Source organism: Sorex araneus, chromosome 2 (assembly GCF_027595985.1).
Source record: "Sorex araneus isolate mSorAra2 chromosome 2, mSorAra2.pri, whole genome shotgun sequence".
NCBI classification, from domain to species: Eukaryota; Metazoa; Chordata; class Mammalia; order Eulipotyphla; family Soricidae; genus Sorex; species Sorex araneus.
Genome location: NC_073303.1, coordinates 220,374,008 through 220,394,965, shown reverse-complemented (window position 1 = coordinate 220,394,965; position 20,958 = coordinate 220,374,008). Strand labels below are relative to the sequence as shown.

At 39.2% G+C, this 20,958-nt stretch overlaps 2 protein-coding genes across 2 annotated transcripts; one reads left to right on the top strand and one right to left on the bottom strand.

Moving 5' to 3' along the window:
• The first annotated feature begins 1,321 nt into the window (after positions 1 to 1,321).
• On the top strand, positions 1,322 to 7,380 carry LOC101542456 (olfactory receptor 6C2-like). The gene is made up of 2 exons (XM_004601906.2): positions 1,322 to 1,360; positions 6,417 to 7,380. Exon 2 carries the CDS (start codon positions 6,442 to 6,444, stop codon positions 7,378 to 7,380), a length of 939 nt encoding a protein of 312 aa, XP_004601963.1. The 5' UTR covers positions 1,322 to 1,360; positions 6,417 to 6,441.
• Positions 7,381 to 13,643: 6,263 nt separating this feature from the next.
• On the bottom strand, positions 13,644 to 14,582 carry LOC101542722 (olfactory receptor 6C2-like). The gene has a single exon (XM_004601907.3). It carries the CDS (start codon positions 14,580 to 14,582, stop codon positions 13,644 to 13,646), a length of 939 nt encoding a protein of 312 aa, XP_004601964.3.
• Positions 14,583 to 20,958: the final 6,376 nt, after the last annotated feature.

Below are 20,958 nucleotides of genomic sequence, written 5' to 3'. Positions count from 1 at the left end.
GGTAGTGGTGAGCTTGAGCATCATTTGAGAACTCTTGGAATTTAGATCGAAACACAAGGAGAGATAATAGAAATACTGGACTTCAACATTTGCTCTAGACTTTCTTGCCCTGACTCTACAGTATCTGGAGAGCAGCATCAAGTAAGGAAACCGTTATTAAACAATCAGGTCAGATTTCCACCCATAAATACAAGGTCAAAGGCTCTGAAATAGATCTGAACACATGTTGTAAGTAGACACTTTCCCCTTCAGAAAAGAAAGAACCACGTTTATCCAGCCTAAATTAAGAGGAAAGTCACCTCAAGACTACTGTAGAAAATGTTTAAGCAGCCAAGAGAGAAAAACATTCATGTTCCAAACTAACTGTGCTCTCCTGAGAAGATGCTGTTTTCATTTCAGTGATAAGGGAAGTTGGAAACCCAGAAAACAATGACTGCAAATGGGAAAAATTTTCAGGAATAACTATTGCAATTAATTATTATTGTTGAAGAACTCTTTTCTCTTAGATTAAAGAGCGATCTCAGAGATTCATCTACTTCTCTAAAAGTTATTGGCAGATAAAAATCACGAAGTGGTTGTTGATCCTTTTCCCAAAAGAAGGAACAAATAAATCAAATAGTTGAGTCATCAGAGTTTTGTAACAGTTTGGATTGGATTTTTGTACTCAGAACACTGAATTCACATTCCTGCTTTACCACATGTTAAAGACCGCAGCTAGCCCTGATTCTAAATATTTCTGAATCTTTATACTCAATTACAAAAATGAGAATTAAATTACAACCAACCTCAAAAGTTGTTTTGGGAATTTTAAATGATGTTATCTGTTTAATTAATATTTAATATTTGGTAACTCTTATAATTATTACTTATTGTCATAACTATAAATTGAATATACAAGGGGACCTTTTGGGCTGGCACTTTCCATAAATTCTTTTTTAGGGAGCGTGGGGAAATGCACATCCAGTGATGTTCAGGGGTACTCCTGGCTCTGCACTCAGGAATTATTCCTGAGTGTGCTCAAGGACCATATGGGATGCCCAGAATCGACCCCAGGTCAGCCAGTGCCAACCTACATGCTGTACTATTGCTCAGACCCCTTTTATAAATTCTTATATATAGTAATAATATTCTTATTCCAAGAAATATCTTATTATTCATTTAAATATAAATATGCCTCGGTGAGTTACATAAATTGTTATTAGCTTTAAAACATTTGGTCAATTTGTTTTTCTAGATATCATAAAATGCTACTGTAAATTTTCTAGAAATAATGCAGAGACCAAGGAAAGAACTTTAATATATTAGTATCGTTGGAAGACAAACACATTAAACACGCTGAAAGTGGCAAACTTCCTAATGGGTGAGTGCAAACCATTAAAACCAAGAAAATAAGTCTTTATATATCCTGCTAATCTGCTATTGTGATGAGGGAAGGGAGCATGTTAATCATATTTAGAAAACTTGGATTCTTCCTTAGAATTTGCTCCTAACATTTACTGGTATGCTGACCCACTGATTTCTATATTCAAAATTATGGAATCACTGTATCACTGTCATCCCATTGCTCATTGACTTGCTCAAGCGGGCACCAGTAATGTCTCCATTGTGATACTTGTTGTTACTGTTTTTGGCATATCGAATACGCCACGGGTAGTTTGCCAGGCTCTGCCGTGTAGGCGAGATACTCTCGGTAACTTGGTAACTTGTCGGGTTCTCTGAGAGTGCAGAGGAATCGAACCAGGGTCAGCCTCGTGCAATGCAAATGCTCTACCGCTGTGCTATTAGCTTTCTCAATTTATAAAGATACCCTTAGACCTTGAACATTTTATTTATAATAAATCAGAACCCATTTAGTTAAGAGCTTTTTACTTTCTTATTCTTTTGTAATAATTCAAACAGAAGGCAAAAGAAACATTGTAGAAATAAAAGAGACTGCTTTTAATCAATGGGGGAATTTCAGAAAAGTATTCTCAAGAAATACAATATTATATTTTTTAAAAGAGGGTCTTAAAACTAGTTCAGAGGAGAATATGGAATCCCTGGTTACTGAGGGGGTAAGAATTGACAATTTTAAGTAAAAATGTTGAATTAAGAGATTTGGGCAGGGAATAACTTTTGACTTTATACTATAATGTATTACTTAACAATCTTCAATTAACAATAGACAACATATGTGATAATGGGTGCAAGAAGGTTTAACATGTAGCCCAGTTGCACATAGTAGGCTATACCATCTAGGCTTATGAAATTACACTATATGACAATACAGTATGACATTCACTAATGATAAAATCTCATCAACAGAATCCTCATAATATGACTTCATGGTTAAGTGATGTGTAACTAAATGTAAAAGATATTCAAAGATTAAATTGTATGTTATACTGCATGCAGTTGAATTATATAGATGATGAACAGACCTATCACCAAGTATTCTTTTATTTATTTATTTATTTATTTTGCTTTTTGGGTCACACCTGGCGATGCACAGGGGTTACTCCTGGCTCATGCACTCAGGAATTACTCCTGGCAGTGCTCAGGGGACCATATGGGATGCTGGGAATCAAACCCAGGTCGCCCACGTGCAAGGCAAACGCCCTACCCGCTGTGCTTTCGCTCCAGCCCCTCACCAAGTATTCTTTTAGAATTGAAGAGGACCTTAATTTTAAGGATAAAAGAAAAAAACTGTATACATATTTGAAATATAATGGTGTGGGAATGGAGGAAACGAAGAATCTAGAGATAAAATAAGAGTGTTGGGAAGTCTTTTAACACAGGAAAAGGCAGCAGGTCCTCAGAAGAAAATAGAAAGAGTAAATAAAATATATTTAACAACTGTTATGTATGAGCTTGATGTTAAAAGCCTAAGAGAAAAATATTTTTAAATATCTATACTAATTCATGGGCTAGAACGATATAGCACAGCAGGTAGGGCGTTTGCCTTGCATGCAGCCGACCTGGGTTCGATTTCTCCACCCCTCTCAGAGAGCCCGGCAAGCCACCGAAAGTATCTCGCCTGCATGGCAGAGCCTGGCAAGATATCCATGGCATATTTAATATGCTAAAAACAGTAACAACAAGTCTCATAATGGAGACGTTACTAGTGCGCACTCGACCAAATTGAGGATGACAGTGATCTGTACTAATACGATAAAAATAGTTATTATTTTTACCTAATAGAACATATACACACACACATAATATCCTGTTAATCACTGATTTCTGAGGCGGGCTCAGTAACATCTCATTTCGTCCTTTCCCTGAGATTTTAAACGTCTATCTCGACTTGGTCCTCCTAACGATGTTGCACTGGGGGGGTCAGGGGAATGAGATCCAGCTTGTTACTGGATTTTGCATATGAATACACCATGGGAAGCTTGCAAGGCTGTCCCATGTGGGCAGGAAACTCTCAGAAGATTGCCAGTTTCTCCCAGAGGGAGAAGTAGGCTAAAGATATCTTCTGAGAGCTTGCTTTTAAGTCTGTCTCTGGATGTTGGCCATTGATGGGATTACATACACCTGGGTTCCTCTGCCGGTACCTTCATGCATGACGCCTGTCTGAACGTGTAGAGAGGAGCCTCCAGCATGGCTGTAGCTAGGTTCCGGTGGTCTTGGGCCGCCAGGAGCTCTCCTTGGGGTGGGGAGGGAAGCTGGAGCCCATCCCCTCCGAGGGGCCCGGGGAAGACAGCCAGGCGTTTGGGCAAGAGACTCTCTACCTAATAGAACACATATAATTATTGTTTGAACTTCGGTGACTGAGAAGATGAATCTGTTATTGAATTTCCCAGGGATTAATAGCCATTAATTGTTTAACCCAGTTTCTCCATCAGGTTATCTCAATCTCCTAAGAAAGGTATGTTAGGGCTGGAGAGATGGTAGAGAGGATAAGGAACTTGCCTAGCATCCGGCTAACCCTGTTTCAAATCTCCAGCACCATGTCTGTCCTCTAAGAACTTCCAGGGTTTACTCCTGGGCAAGAAGCCAGGCAAAGCTCCCGAGCACCAATATGTCTATCCCGATTCCTCACCCCTCAAAAACAAAAATATAGGTTTCGTATTCCAGGCTCTATTCGCATCGTTACTAGCTCTTATCATTAATCCAATAGACTCTCAAGGAGAAGGAGGAGGAACTCTTGGGTTTGGTTTTCAATTATCCTTCATCAAACCCAAACCCAGAGAAAATGAGATAAAGCAACAAATAAAAATGGAAACTTTTCCTCTAGGTCCACTTAGCCAGAAGTCGTTTTTAAAAAAATGATTCTTAAACTGGAAAGAATTCAAAGGACTGAATCCAGCAGAGGTACATAGCTGGATAGGAAACCAAATGACGAGGCCTGCACAACCAGGAGACTCCCTACAAAATTAAAAGGATTATTTTTGTTTAGTCTTAGTACAGATTAAATAGCCTCATATAAATATGAATGATTGTGGCTAAAAGATTATCACTTAATCTTTGTCACAACTAAGATTGCCCTGATACACAGAGATCTTTAGTTTAACATTTAAAACCTAAAATATAAATGACTCGTGATATAACATTTTGATTACATTTTCAGTGTAATGCTCAACAAATGACCAAGTATAAAATATACACTCTCATATATTCAATAAAAGATTTTGATTATCTGTTTATGTGCCAGGAAATGTTCTAGTCCTAGATTTATAGTGGTTTACAAAATAGATATGATTTGTGTTCTTATGAAGTAGATGATGGAGGTCAAAATTAAATAGATATATAATTGCAGATTATAGGTATCCCAAAGGAAACACAGTGTTCTTATAACACAGGGGAAGAAAAAAGCATAGGAGAGCATTCTTGGTAGGGTTATGTTTAAGTTGGCATCTAAAAAATCAAGATCCAGTCACACACAAAAGCAAAAATACAAGCAAAGCATTTCAAGAAAATAGAAAGTGCTGTGAAGATCCTCAGGTGTGTGGAGGGGGTAGGAGAGGGGGGTTGGGGGAATCAGCTGTTCTAGGAACTATGGGTTGGTATAGCTGGATTAGTAAGCAGGAAGTTAGGGGCACTGCACAGTTAACGATATCATGAAGAATCAAAGTCATTGTCACTGTCATCCTGTTGCTCATCGATTTGCTCAAGCGGGCACCAGTAACGTCTCTCATTTTGAGACTTATTGTTAGTGTTTTTGGCATACCCAATATACCACGGGTAGTTTGCCAGGCTCTGCCGGGCAGGCACGATATTCTTGGTAGCTTGCCGGCTCTCTGAGAGGGGCGGAGGAAGCGAACACGGGTGGCTGCATGAAAGGCCAACGCCCTACCGCTGTGCTATCGCTCCAGCCTTTGAATTTGATACCAAGAGAATCTAGAACTGCAAGTGGTTCTAAAGAAGGAAATATATCTCTCTTGTATGATTCTAAGAAATGCTTTGGTTCTGTCTTCACAATGAACTTTGAGAATGTTTTTGTACAGTTTAGTAAACGGAGGGATGAGGAAGAGAGACGGGGGTGGCGGGGGGGGAGGGGGAGTGAGGGGCAAGGGAAGTTCAAGCCCTAGTACAGCATAGCCCCCAAACACTGTTGAATGTAGTCCCCATCCCTCAATCTGCCCCTGCCTCCACCCCCCGACACACACACACAGACACACACACAGAAAGCAAACGAAAGATAAAAAAGTAAAATCGGAAGAGAGAAAACAGACCTATGATGCTTTAGAGGGAAATGCTGATTATCATAGCGAAAATGGAAACAATTTGAAAGGAGAAAAAAAATGTTTTACTGAATCACCGTGAGATAGACCATTACAAAGCTGTTCATGATTTGGGCTTCAGACATACAGCGGTCCGAGACCCATTTGTTAACTTTACAATTTTAACAGTTTATTTCACATGGAACTAAGATGATGAGCACATCAGAAGCTATTGCTGTCATAAAATTACAAATCATGGGACTGGAGCGATAGCACAGCAGGGAGGGCATTTGCCTTGCACGTGGATGACCTGGGTTCGATTCCCTGCATCCCATAGGGTCCCCTGAGCACCGCCAGGAGTAATTCCTGAGTGCAGAGCCAGGAGTGACCCCTGTGTACCGCTGGGTGTGACCCAAAAAGCAAAAAAAAAAAAATTACAAGTCATGTATTTCTTATGATAGCATTTTTTCTGTTCATAAACACAGATAATGTAAACAATTTGATTTCTATTTATCAATACAGCCAATATTGGGTAAATTCTACATATACAAATTCATATGTATCTTTAGCAAGAGTCTTCTGGATGGTATGCAGTGTAATGCTTAGCAATATTGCCCAATAATATAATAACTGAATTAATTACCACTCTAAAAGCATTCCTGACAAAAAATATATACTGGTTTATATAACATTTTTATCTCAGCCAATTACTAAATTACATCAAGCCTCTTTCTTTGATCGAATTTCTTTTTTCTTTTTTGCATACAGGCCAGGCCACAGTTAAAAATAAGTAATGAGAAATTATACAGGAATAACAACTTTCATCCTGGTGGGACTAACAGATGATCCGATTCTACAGACTCTGCTTTTTATCTTTTTGTTACTGACTTACCTGTTGAGTATTGTCGGGAATCTGACCATTATCACTCTCACTTTGGTGGATTCTCACCTTAAAACACCCATGTATTTTTTCCTCCGGAATTTCTCCATCTTGGAAGTTTCATTCACAACTGTCTGCATTCCCAGATTTCTCTACACCATGGCATCTGGGGACCATATAGTTACCTACAATGCATGTGCCACTCAACTATTTTTTGTTGTTCTCTTAGGGGCAACAGAGTTTTTTCTCTTGGCAGCCATGTCTTATGACCGTTATGTAGCTATCTGCAAACCCTTGCATTACACAACCATTATGAACAATGAAGTCTGCATGAAACTCCTTATCAGCTGCTACATGCTTACTCTAGTCATTATCATTCCACCTTTTGGCATGGGCATTGAACTCGAGTTTTGTGACTCTAATGTCATAGATCACTTTGGCTGTGATGCTGCTCCTATCCTGAAGATCACCTGCTCTGACACAGAAGTTTTAGAACGACTTGTCTTGGTCCTGGCTGTCTTAGTACTCATGTTCACCTTGTCCTGTGTCATTATGTCTTACACATACATCATCAAGACCATTCTCAGGTTCCCTTCTGTCCAGCAAAGAAAAAAGGCTTTCTCAACTTGTTCTTCCCATGTAATTGTGGTTTCTATTACTTATGGAAGCTGCATCTTTATCTATGTTAAGCCATCTGCAAAAGAAGGGGTAGCTATTAACAAGGTGGTGTCAGTACTTACCACTTCAGTTGCCCCTGTAATGAACCCCTTCATTTATACTCTGAGAAACAAGCAAGTGATACAAGCGTTCAAAGACATGCTTAAAAGGATTGCATCTATCTCAAAGAACTAAAGGAAAACTGAGTAAAAAAATAATGATGAGTTCTGAAAGAATTCCCAATGTCCAATTTATTTTCCCAAATTCTATGGTAGTCAGTTTTATAAATCCTATTCTGTCACACCTAGAGGTCCCAAATGATACAGCTATTAATAAATCTTGTTTTGGTTAATTTATTCCCAGAAATGCATGGGGATAAATTTGCAGTAAATGATAACTTATTGGAATATTAATGGAATATTATTACTTGATTCTGTCCATTATTATGTACAGAATTGAGAAATCTAGACAGCATTGATATTCTACTCTTTTGGTGCTCAACTAACCTTCTTGCACTCACTGATATGTTATGATCTGAGTCCTAAATTTCCTAGGAACATCAGTGATTAACATTTATGTCCGCAGGAATAAACCTATTATTGTCCTGTTTAATAAAACTCATTTTTCACTTCCTCCCACTTTTCAGGAAGATATAAATGCAAACTAAAATGCTGAAAATGGTCCTTTAGGGATTGGAGTGATATAATACAGTGGAAGAGTGTTTGCCTTACAAGCAGCCAACCCGAGTTCAATACCTGGCATCTCATATAGTCCCCCAAACACCACCAGGAATAATTCCTGAGGGCAGAACTGGGAGTCACCCCTGGGCATCACTGGGTGTGACCCAAAAAGCAAAAATAAATAAATAAGTCATAATCTTTAAATTAATTAATTAAATATCCTGAAATTCTGTTTATTTAAAATTTTTACAAATTGGGGCTGAAGCAATAGCACAGCAGGTAGAGTGTTTGCCTTGTACACAGCCGACCTGGGTTCGACTCCCAGCATCCCATATGGTCTGAGCGCCCCCAGGGGTAATTTCCTGAGTACAGAGCCAGGAGTAACTCCGGTGCATCGCCAGGTGTGACCGAAAAAGAAAAAAATTTACATATTGGTTTTATAAAAGTTCAGGTCCAAACTCTTTCCAAAAAGACTTTCAGATTCTCAAACTATCAATGTATAACCAAATATATCTGAGTGCAATTTTTTTTACCCAGTTTAATAGACTTAAAGATATGAATGGGAAGGAAGAAATGTAAATTACATTTTATATTTGCATTCTGTTTTGTAATCAGCCATTCACTATAATGCTTTCTATAGATACATCATCATCATTATCATCCCGTTGATCGTCGACTTTCTCGACTTTCTCGAGTGGTTGGTATCAGTAACGTCTTCATTCATCCTAGCCTTGAGATTTTAGAAGCCTCTCATTACTTGTCCTTCCCAACGGTGCCACATTGGAGGCTCTTTCAGGGTCAGGGGAATGAGCCCCATCATTGTTACTGGTTTTGGCATATGAATATGCCATAGAGAGTTTGCCAGGCTCTCCCATGCAGGCAAGAAACTCTCGGTAGCTTGCCAGGTTCTCACAGAGGGAGAACTAGGCTATAAATTGTGGCAGCCGTGTGCTTCTGGGAGCTTGGTTTTATAGTCTCTGGATGTTGGCCATTGATGGGATTACACGGGGAAGTTTCTGGGTGTGACTGCTTAGCTACTGGAAAATGGGGATCTGGGTGGAAGAGGCCCAGTCCCAATCCAAGCAGGCTTGGAGATCTCAGTCCCGGGTCCCACACACCTGGGTTCCTCTGCCAGTTCCTGCATGAGTGAGGCTCACAGATACAAAGGAAAAAAATAATGTAAATAAGAAATTTGCACTGTAGCACTATAACACTGGCATCCTGTTGCTCATCGATTTGCTTGAATGGGCACCAGTAATGTATCCATTGTGAGACTTGTTGTTGCTGTTTTTGGCATATCAAATACGCCACAGGTAGCTTGCAAGGCTCTGCCGTGTGGGCAGGATACTCTCAGTAGCTTGCCAGTCTCTTGAGGGGGACAGAGGAATTGAACCCGAATCGGCCACATGCAAGGCAAATGCCCTACTGGCTGTGCTATCGCTCCAGCCCTGGATTAAAGATAACACTGAAAATAACAAAAGAAAACCAACAACTCCAATCTCACTGCTTTAGCAACCACTATAACATCAAACTTTGGACAATCAATTTGGAGGAAAGCTGTATATAAACTAACTTGGCATATCTGAGCTGTGTATTTCCTTTCTTTCACTCTATGGGGCTTTTTTCCACATTTCTGCCTGCGATGTTTGTTTCCTTTCATTATAGACACGAAGATAGGGCTGGAGGGGGTAGTAATGTTTGTTGGGGGAAATGGTATCTGAAATATAAATCAGCCTGACCACATGGAGGCCTGTGACACAAAAGACCCATCTTAGGGTCCTGGAAAACATTGAGATGCAGAATTCCAGGCCTAAATATAGTTGAACTTCCAAAGAGGAGAGACAACAGGAATTCATGGACAAAGGTTAGGATAGGAACTCAAGAAAGGACCATGAGTGAGGCTGGTAGCACAGCAGGTAGGGCGTTTGCCTTGCACGCAGCCAACCCGGGTTCTATTCCCAGCTTCCCATATGGTCCCCTGAGCACCGCCAGGGGTGATTCCTAAGTGCAGAGCCAGGAGTAACCCCTGTGCATTGCCAGGTGTGACCCAAAAAAAAAAAAGAAAAATAAATCATGAACCATGAGAGGTTATAGGCATTTCCTTATACTTAACCTACCACAAAACACTACTCTTGATTCTTTTCACTCTGAAGAGCCCATGTTCTCTCTTCAGCACATATCCAAATCTGTCTCTCTCCTTCTCTCCTTCTATTCTCCCAATAAACATGTTTTACCTCATTATTCCTCACCTCCTGAAATTCCTTTCCTTGAGGAAAAGACAGTGAGCAGCAACAACAAAGTGTTTAAGATGAAAGACTGACTTTCTTTTCCATGCACAGAGCAATTCCTTACTCCAGGATGAGTCCACGGCTTTCTGAAAAATCAGGTGGCAGTGATCATCTCCCACACATTGCAGGTAAAGTGGGTGTCATGCACAGCTTGAGGGTCTGCCTCATGGGTCTGGTGGGATGTGAGTGTCTGTGCAGTACGGCGACTCATTGCTGTATTTTTTCGGTCCTAGATTTCCCAGGCACTTCCCTGAGTGATGTGAGAAGTGCTAGATTTCCTTCTTGAGGCTGCTACCTCATTCCTCTCCACTTTTCCTAAGTCACTCGAGGATCCCCTACTCCTCTGCTGGTGAGGATTCAAGACTCCAGCAACACGGTTTTTTCCCTTTATAGCATTTTTTCCTCCATCTCTCCCTGAGATGTGCACTTTCTTTCTTTAAGGTGTGTTTCCTATCCTGGAAAACAATCACCACCCCTTCAGAGATCTCTTTGGGGTATGTACTTGTGTTTTCCACTCTGGAGAAGCCCACATTCTCTATCAAGTATGTATCTCTTTCTTTTTCTCCTAAAATTCTTTTTTGTGAGGGAAGGCGATGAACCAGGAAAGGGTGGATAAGGTTTGAAACTGATTTTCTTTTACTGCAAGGGCAATTTTTGTTGTTCCAACCTGAGTTCCACAGTCTTAGAGAAGTTAAGTTGCAAGAATTATTTCCCATGCTAGCAAGGAAAAGCAGAATGCAGGTACTGTTGGATCACTGATGCAGACACAGATGAAGATAGGTCTCTATATTTGTTTACGGTTCCCAAGTGATTCAATATTTTCAAGAAAAATGTTGAAAAGAAAAGATGCTCCGATTTATTAGAGTATAGAAGAAGAAAAATCCTTAGCTGGGGAGGAATTTAGTATAGGATTAAGTTAAATATGGCTCATTGTGTGTATGTGTTTTGGGGGGCGGGGGTGGGGAATTATAGACAAACTGGGTCTTATGGAGAGTATTATGCTAAGTGAAATGAGTCAGGAAGAGAGGGACAGACATAGAAAGACTGCACTCATTTGTGGAGTATAAAATAACATCACATGAGGCTGATACCCAAGGACAGTAGGTACAAGGGCCAGGGGGATTGCCCCATAGCTGGAAGCCTGCTTCATGAGCAGAGGGGAGAAGGCAGATGGAATAGAGAAGGGATCACTAAGAAAACAATGGCTGGAGGAACCAGTTGGGATGGGAGATGCATGCCGAAAGTAGATAATGAACCAAACATGATGACCTCTCAGTGTCTGTGTTGCAAGCCATAATGCTCAAAAGTAGAGAGAGAGTATGGGGAATATTGTCTGCCATGGAGGCAGGGGGAGGGTGGGGAAGGGGGGGGGTATACCCGGGATATTGGTGGTGGGGAATGTGCACTGGTGGAGGGATGGGTGTTTGATCATTGTGAGATTGTAGCCCAAACATGAAAGCGTGTAACTATCTCATGGTGATTCAATAAAACTTAAAATATTTAAAAGAAAAAAACTGGGTCTTTGTGTTACTTATCAAGTAACAAGAATCTTATGCGTCAAGAGTACCTGAGGTGATGTGGCTAGTTTCAGTCTGTGTAGGTAATCTATTTGACCATTTGGCCATTAGCTCTTAGTTTCCTATGAGCCTACGGTCTGGGGCAGAATCAATGATGTTGGGAAATTGTTAACTTCCCATTCTCAGGAATGTGCCAGGAATTTGCAGGACTGTTAATGCATGATGGGGATGGGGAGAGCCAAAAAAGGAGCTTCTCTCAGTGGCTGGCAAGGAGAAACTAAGGTTTCCTCTTTCATTACCGCCTTGTGGAGCTAGGGAGACTTAAAGTGTGTACTGTACAGGTGCTCAAAGTAGATTCTCATCATACCTATGTTCCCCAGGTATTTCCGCAGGGGACCAAGATGGCTAGAGAAAGAAGGTAGATTTCCTTCTCAAGGCGACCACCTCTCTCCTGCCCACTTCACATAAGGCACCCTGGGTGGATGTCCTTCTCAGGCGGGCATGACCTCAGCAGTTTGAAATAAGAAGCTGGAGTGGGCTATTCGAGATGGCTTCTTAGTCTTGTGTCTGGCACCACAGCTGAGAGAGCATGGTAAAATGAGGATAAGTAGATATCATGCATAGATCTGATCTAGCCCCACTGGGATAGAAGAAATCCTTTTTCTTTTAAGGGATTTTTAATCATTTCATCTCAAAAGGAGGATTAAAAAGGATGGACCCAGAAGAAAGTTTCTGAAAATGAGCCCAAGATGTAAAAAACATAATCCATTCAAGTATCCTCCTCTTCCTCAGCCCCTATATATTCACATCTTACACGTCCTAAAGCCCAATGCAGAGTGCTTACCCCTCTCCGTAATAAAGAGAAAATAAAAAAAAAAGAAAACTGTCCACATTTTCTGGACTTCCTAATTATGGAAATCCCATTGCCCAGCTTCCTTACTCTTTCCTTCCCCTTCTCAAATAAAGTTCCTACTGAATTCATGGGCTGGAGCGATAGCACAGTGGTAGGGCATTTGCCTTGCACACAACCAACCCGGGGTCGATTCCTCCGCCCCTCTTGGACAGTCCAGCAAGCTACCGAGACTATCTTGCCCCCATGGCAGAGCCTGGCAAGGTACCCGTGGCGTATTTGATATGCCAAAAACAGTAACAAGTCTTACAATAGAGACGTTACTGGTGCCTGCTTGAGCAAATCATTGAGTAATGGGATGACAGTGACAGTGACTGAATTCATACAAATACTTATGATTTCTATTTTTTATTGTGAAGCAGCACTGACAATCCTGATATAAAGACAAAAACAGACTTACATTCACAGAAAATCAATGACCTTATTTTCTTGAAAAAAGAAGACATGATCAGAAAACTTCTATTGCAAGAAAAAGTGGCATATACTTCCACATGTAAGATGAGAATAATTTAAATAGCATGAGAATAATTTACAAAGACTTGGTTGAGTTGAGAATTTAAGATAAAACAGTTAATAGATTTAGGATAGTAGATACACCTATATATAATAGAATAATTTAGCATTTTTAGACATTCATCTCTCTTGAAAAACATGTCAAAACATAGTAGTAGCATCTAGTACAGGGGGGTACAATTTTAGATCCATATTAATACTTGAAACCTAAAACTGTAACCCTAAATAGTTTATGTTTTCACCTGTGAATTCAAGCTCACTATAAAATTCATTTTATATCTTAATAATAAGATACTAACAAATAATAACAATAATATGGAACAATTAGAAAATACATTATAATAAAAGTTATGTAAATGTGATGCAATTCATTCAAGGTATTTAAAATTCTCTTTTGCATATAGTATTGTCAGGGGACAGTTGTCAAATTGAAACCACAGAAAGTTAAAATGGAGGTAGCAGGACTACCCTATGACACTTTTATGACTTCGATTTGGAACCATATTAAAAAATAAATATGCTATTTTACTTTGAGTTCCCATATTCTGTTTTATTCCTGCTTTGAAATAAATGTGAATCTTTTCAGAGTATTATGAAAGGATTCTCTGACTTGTTTATTTCTCAGGGTATAAATGAAAGGGTTCAACAAAGGGGCAACAGATGTAGCAAGCAGAGAAACTACCTTATTCATGGCCACTTCATCCTTAGCTGAAGGTTTGACATAGATAAAAATGGCACTGCCATAGCTGAGGGAAACCACAATCAAGTGAGAGGAACAGGTGGAGAAAGCTTTCTTCCTTTGCTGGACAGAGGGCAGTCTGAGGATCATCCTGAGGATGCAGATGTAGGATACAGCCACACCCACAAGGGTCAGGATGAAAGTCAGCACAGCACAGGCAACAACCAACTGCTCAATGAACCAAGTATCTGAGCAAGAATTCTTTAGTATTGGAGAAGCATCACAGGCAAAGTGATCAATAACAGAGCCACAGAACTCGAGAGGTACGGTCAAGCCAAGGGGTGGAGAAATAATCAATAAGCCAGATACCCAACAGTTGATGATGAGAATCCTGCAGACTCTGCTGTTCATGATGGTCACATAATGCAGGGGTTTGCAGATGGCCACATAGCGGTCATAGGACATCACAGCCAAGAGGAAAAATTCCGTAGCTGCAAAGAGGACAATAAAAAAGATTTGACCGAAGCAAGCTCCGATGGAGATGGTTTTGTCTCCGCTTGATATCATGTACAGGTATGCGGGAACACAGGCAGTCGTGAATGAGATTTCCAAAAAAGAGAAATTTTGAAGAAAAAAGTACATAGCTGTTTTTAAGTGAGGATCCATCAGGATGAGAACTATTATGGTCAGATTCCCAATGATACTGGACAAATAAGTGATAAGCAGAAAGACAAAAATCAGAATCTCTAGCTGTGGGTCATTTGTCAGTCCCAGCAAGATGAACATTGTGACAGAGGAATGGTTTCTCATCACTGACTTCATGGTACTGCCCAATCTTCACATAAATGTCACAAAAGATGAAACTGAGAAGTAATACAAAAATATGCATGAGCAAAAATAACAATTAAGCACACTTACACATTAATCTTTCTCTAACCTGGATATAAAATGATGCCCTAAAGTTCACTGAATTTATCACAAGGAAGCTAAGGCATTTTGTCTACATTCAAACCATCTGTAGTCTACTTTGGAAGCAATCATGGACTCTTGGCAAGTCATTTACCCTACATAAGCAATCTTGGACAAGTCATTCATCACAAGTTCCCAATTTCCTAATTTGAAATTTAGGTAATAATAATTATAAATCATAGAACTACTAGTCTTAAAAATACATTATGCACCAAGTTTATCAGCTTATCTTATTACTAAGAAAATATTATCTTTACAGATATGAATTTTCTTACTTTCTGAAGCCAATTGCTAATCATTTCAAGAAAGAATTTATCAATCAGGTAGTATCTTTTCCTCTCTGTTTTTACACCATTGTTTTCTACCATTATTATATATTAATATCATCACACACACATACTCTGGTTATTGTATTCATTAGTGACTATCACTGCTATCAGTGAAACTATAAAACGATATTATATAATATGAAATAATAGAAACCATATAGAGCTGTATTTTTATATGTTTCACATAGCTGTCAAATTGTTTTGTACTTTGCAATTTTGTTATGAATATCCATAAACAATATTAATTTGAATTTTAAAAGGGTAGGAGTTAAAAGTCTAAAACTGAAAGCAAATTGAGAAAATATAAAGTCATTTATATCTCAAGTGAGTTCCATCACCATAGTATAGTGGAGTAAAGAAATACACAGTGCTGAGCTAAGGGATTGTACAGCAGATAAGGTGGGGGCATTGCAGATGCCCAACACAAGTTTGATTCCCAGCACCCTAAATAATCCCTGAACACCACCCGGGGTGATCCCTGAGAGCACGGAAGGAAGGGAGGAAGGAAGGAAGGAAGGAAGGAAGGAAGGAAGGAAGGAAGGAAGGAAGGAAGGAAGGAAGGAAGGAAGGAAGGAAGGAAGGAAGGAAGGAAGGAAGGAAGGAGGAAGGAAGGAAGGAAGGAAGGAAGGAAGGAAGGAAGGAAGGAAGGAAGGAAGGAAGGAAGGAAGGAAGGAAGGAAGGAAGGAAGGAAGGAAGGAAGGAAGGAAGGAAGGAAGGAAGGAAGGAAGGAAGGAAGATCGATTTTTAGGAGAACTTGATGGGGAAAATTTCGAGTTCCCTATGTCAATGTTTATTAAATATTATTTTATATTAATATTTAATTAACATGCTTACTATCTAACCCGAATTTGATTCCTTCATCCCTCCCGGAGAGCCCAGCAAGCTACCAGAGTATCCAACCCACATGGCAGAGGCTGGCAAGCTACCCGTGGCCAATGATCCCAGTATCCCTCTCACCACCCCCACCCCATCCCCCACCACCCCACCCTGCCTCTGTGGCAGGGCATTCCCTTTTGTTCTCTCTCCTTTTTGGGTGTTGTAGTTCGCAATAGAGGTACTGAGTAGCCTTTATATTCGGTCTATAGTCTACTTTCAGCTCGCATCTCCCAACCTAAAAGGGTCCTCCCAACATCCTCTACTTGATGTTCCCTTCTCTATCTGAGCTGCATTTCCCCCAACATGTGAGGCCAGTTTCCAAGCTGTGGGGCAGATCTTCTGTTAACCACAATTTCTAAAGGTAAAGGCAAATGAAGTATGCTAATTGCTCTCAAATACTGAATTGATGACTTTTCTATTGATCTCTTGGCCTTCTTCAAGCACTATTACATATCTCTGCTATTCAACACAGTAACCACTAGCATTTTAAGCACTTAAATATAATCTTACCTAATTTCAACATGAAGCATCTGTATAATGCAAACAATTTTTGGAAAAAAGTATAAAATGATATATCATGTGAATCATTTTATAATGACTATATACTAAAGTTTTAATATTTAAATATATTTAGATAAAGAAACTAAGTTATCAAAAGAAATCTCTTTGTCCTTGTTTTTATAAATAGTACTGTTAGAAAATTTTTACTGTACATATAGCACTGTCATCCCGTTTTTCACCGATTTGCTCGAGTGGGCACCAGTAACATCTCCATTGTGAGACTTGTTACTGTTTCTGGCATATCCAATACACCATAGGGAGCTTGCCAGGCTCTGCCATACCGGCAGGATACTCTCCGTAGCTTGCCAGGCTCTCCAAGAGGGACAGAGAATCGAACCCAGGTCGGCTACATGCAAGGCAAACGCCCTACCTGCTGTGCTATCGCTCCAGTCCATGTAATTTCCATTATATTTTTGTTGAGAAGGGTTGCATAAAATTTAATATCATTTTCCATTAGAGAATGAAAAGAGTCTCAATATGACCTATTCGTTGTCTAACTAATTTTCACTGTCTTATAATTTGTATTTAATTGCTGCATCAAGAAAATAGGGCTCGGGGCTGGAGCCATAGAACAGCAAGTAGGGCGTTAGCCTTGCACACGGCAGACCTGGTTTCGATTCCCAGCATCCCATGTTGTCCACTGAGCACCACCAGGAGTAATTCCTGAGTGCAGAGCCAGGAGTAACCCCTGTGCATCTCCAGGTGTGACCCAAAAAGCAAAAAATAAAAAGAGGAATGAAAAATAAAAAGAAAATAGGTCTCAATTTTATCTCTTTATGTGTACATCAAGTGAGTTGAGTAGCATCAACTTCCACTAAGTAGAGTTCCACACTAAAATGCCACCTTGCAGATTTTATAGTAGAGGGAGAATTCAAGAGATGCATTGCATTTTCCTGTTTACAAGATACAACTATTTCTCACAGAGAAAACAGCATAAACAGAAGGTAGTTGCCGTGAAAGAGGGGATTTTTTTAAATTTAGAATTTGAATTTAATAATTGAGTTAAATGGAGAGATATGCAACAATTCCTCACATTATTTATTCTTTTTTTTTCCGCTTTTGGGTCACACCCAGAAATGCACAGTGGTTACTCCTGGTTCTGCACTCAGGAATTACTCCTGGAGGTGCTCAGGGGACCATATGGGATGCTGGGAATCGAACCCAGGTCGGCGGCATGCAAGGTAACCTCCCTACCTGCTGTGCTATCACTCTAGCCCCATATTCTTTTCAATATCATTTTGCTCATGTTAACAAGATAAAAAGCAATCCTGGACAGTACAAAATAATGTATATGATAGGAAGACCTGTTTTCTTTGAAAGCTTTTTTTTCAAAGGCACACTTTTCAAGAACACTGAAGAATACTAAATAGTGTATAAACAAAAAAAAAAGAGAGACATAAATAGATAGGAAAAGTGAAAAGTTTTTCAAAGTCTGGGGATTGATTTCTGTCTTTCAATGTAATCACTATACCTGACATTCTACCAATACAACAATGCATAAAATGGGCTTTCCTACATTTTTTCTCTGATAAAATTTTGATTGATATATTATCAATTAACATCATAAATTAATATACTCTTAATAAACTATCAAAAATAATGTTTAAGCTAATAATTGAAATTACCATTCCTATAGTGAAAATATAAAGTGAACTGTATAGTATGAAAGTACTTTATAGAATAAAACATAAATAGCTTTTCCATCAATACAAATAGAAAATTATCTTTCTATCAAAACATTCTAGTAAAACACCCAGTACTTACATTTGACAGTCTGCAATGTTTCACTTGGAGGATGTATCTTAAATGAATTCGGATAACCTCTAGTTGAACAAAATATACATTTTTATTCAACTATGTGTACATAAATATACCATACATGTAACTGTATATACATATATATTCCCAACAAAGCATTTGGTCACATTTCTAGGCCCTGCCTTTAAGCACCTAAATTGACTCTGAATATATACCTGGTTTCTGAATTTTAAGGTACACTCTCCTACTTTTAAACTAAGAAATATTTCTTGGTAATCAAAAAAATAATAACATTCAAACACAAAGAAAATTCAGAAACCTCTCTAGCTTTGTACACGTGGATATCCTGGTTTTCTAGGTAAACAAATTGTACATGAAGACACTCAACATTCTTCACTGGCATTAGTCTTAGAAAAGAAAAGCGCTATAAAAAGGTGAAAGGAGGTTATAGTTCAAAATGTTCTAGTGAATTTAAAGTGTTATTTATGAAATAAATGAACCAGAGTTTAATTGCCCTTTCACCAGAGGTTAATGTCCTCAGAGAGTAAAGGAAGCAATCAATAATAACAGCAAACTCAAAAGAGATGTAGAAAATTAGAATTGCAATTATAAATCAGAAATATTCCTTATGTTTGATTCACACATAGCATAAACAGTGCAGTAAGTGAGATCAATAAGTGAAAACAATAGCACAGAGACTCAACTAAACACAAACAGCTCAGTAAGTCCTCAAACAACATCTTTAAGAATAACATTGTGAGATATAACAATTTCCACAAATTTTCTTTTACCAAAAACCTTTTTGATAATTTCACTTACATTTTCTTTCTTTTTTAAAATATTTTATACGTTTTCATTTTTTTGTTTTTGTTTTTGTTTTGTTTTGTTTTTGTGCTTTTGGGGTCATACCCGGCGATGCTCAGGGGCTACTCCTGGCTTTGCACTCAGGAATCACTCCTGGCGGTGCTCAGGGGACCATGTGGGATGCTGGAAATCAAACCCAGGTCGGCTGCATGCAAGGCAAATGCCCTACCTGCTGTGCCATTGCTCCAGCCCCTCACTTACATTTTCTTGTAACAAGCAATATAAAATGATTTGCACCTCCTTGGGGGCAGGCTTGGGGAGGGGGTGGGAAACTGTGGACAAAAGTGTATGATAGTCACAATGGTGATGAGATTGGTGTTGAAATGTAGAGTGCCTGAAACAACAGCATTATGAAAATCTTTGCAAACCATGGTATCTAATGCAAGTAAAGAAATCTTTCTCTTGGTCTGAACATGTCTCTCTTGAAAATGTTAAAGAATCTAAGTGGACTAGCCCCAAGACCCTCTGTCACCAGGTCAGCGTCATCTTTTGTCAATTGTTTGTTTCTAAGCCATCCAGATAGGAAGGGACAAAGATTATTACTATACTCTATATACAGATACATATAATTTTTATTGAAAGGGAGAATGACAAGCTTGATATAAAATTAAAGACACATTTACTTTTCAAAAAACTCCAATGTACTTTTCCTCATGAAAACAGAGTGACACAGACAGACCCACTGCTCCTAAAGACTGATCCCAGAGGTCTTCTAACCCATTTTGGCACCCAGAGCAGCTTCTTACAGAAATACATCTAGACTGTGAACTGAGCGAAACTATCAGAAATCCAAAACCGCTATCGCGGCCGCGCGAGGTCATAGAGTCTTCCTTCTCAGCAATGAAAGGAAATTGTTAAACGATGCCTTTTCAGCAGGTCTGATTGTTGGGGGAAAATTCCAAACAATGATAGTGAGTTCTCTATTTAAATATTGAATGTATCCAAAGTATAGAGAGAATAAAGTGAAGATCATTAGCTACTTAGATGGGGGCTGGGTGGGAGGGGGGTATTTTGGGGTTCTTGGTGGTGGAACATGTGCACTGGTGAAGGGATGGGGTTTCAATCATTGTATGACTGAGGCTTAAACCTGAAAGCTTTGTATATTTCCCACGGTAATTCAATAAAATAAAAATTTATATATAAAAAAAAGAGTGACACAAAGTTTCTTGTAAAGAAAGAGAAGAGGAGAGATAATACAGGGGTTAACTTTATTGCAAACCACAATACCCAAAAGGAGAGAGAACAAAAGGCAATGCCTTGCAGCAGAAGCAGGGTTGGGGTGGAGGGTAAGGATAGGGTGGGGGTGGGAGAGGGATACTGGGAACATTGGTGGAGGAGAATGGTCACTGGTGAAGGGAAGGATAAACGATCATTGTATGACTGAAATGCAAACACAAAAGTTCGTAAGTTTGTAATTGTACCGCACGGTGATTCACTAACAAAAAAAATTTCTTTTTTTTAAATACAGGGCTTAAGGCTGTTCTTCACATTTGACCAGCACTGGTTCGAACACCTGGTACTGAATATGGTCCCTGATCATCACCAGGAGTGATCCCTTAGCACTGCCCCTGAGTAGTGCTAAGTGTGAGCCAAACCAAGAGAAGAAGAAATAAAAAGAAGAAAAGAAAAGAATAAAGAAAACGAGTGACAAGCAGCAATAACTAATAAAAATAGAACAATTTAAAAATAAGTGTTAGTAAAATTTATGTAAATGTGGTCTCTCTCACCCAATTTTGCTCCTAAAATTCTTTCATATACATATTTTCAGAACACATGAACTGGGTTGAAGCCAGAGAAAGAAATGCAAACTCTGGTTGTGGGTTTGATAT

What these genes read in the sequence shown, in the direction of transcription:
- LOC101542456 (XM_004601906.2), top strand. Translation starts at nt 6,442, where the DNA reads ATGAGAAATTATACAGGAATAACAACTTTCATCCTGGTGGGACTAACA.
- LOC101542722 (XM_004601907.3), bottom strand. Translation starts at nt 14,582, where the DNA reads ATGAGAAACCATTCCTCTGTCACAATGTTCATCTTGCTGGGACTGACA.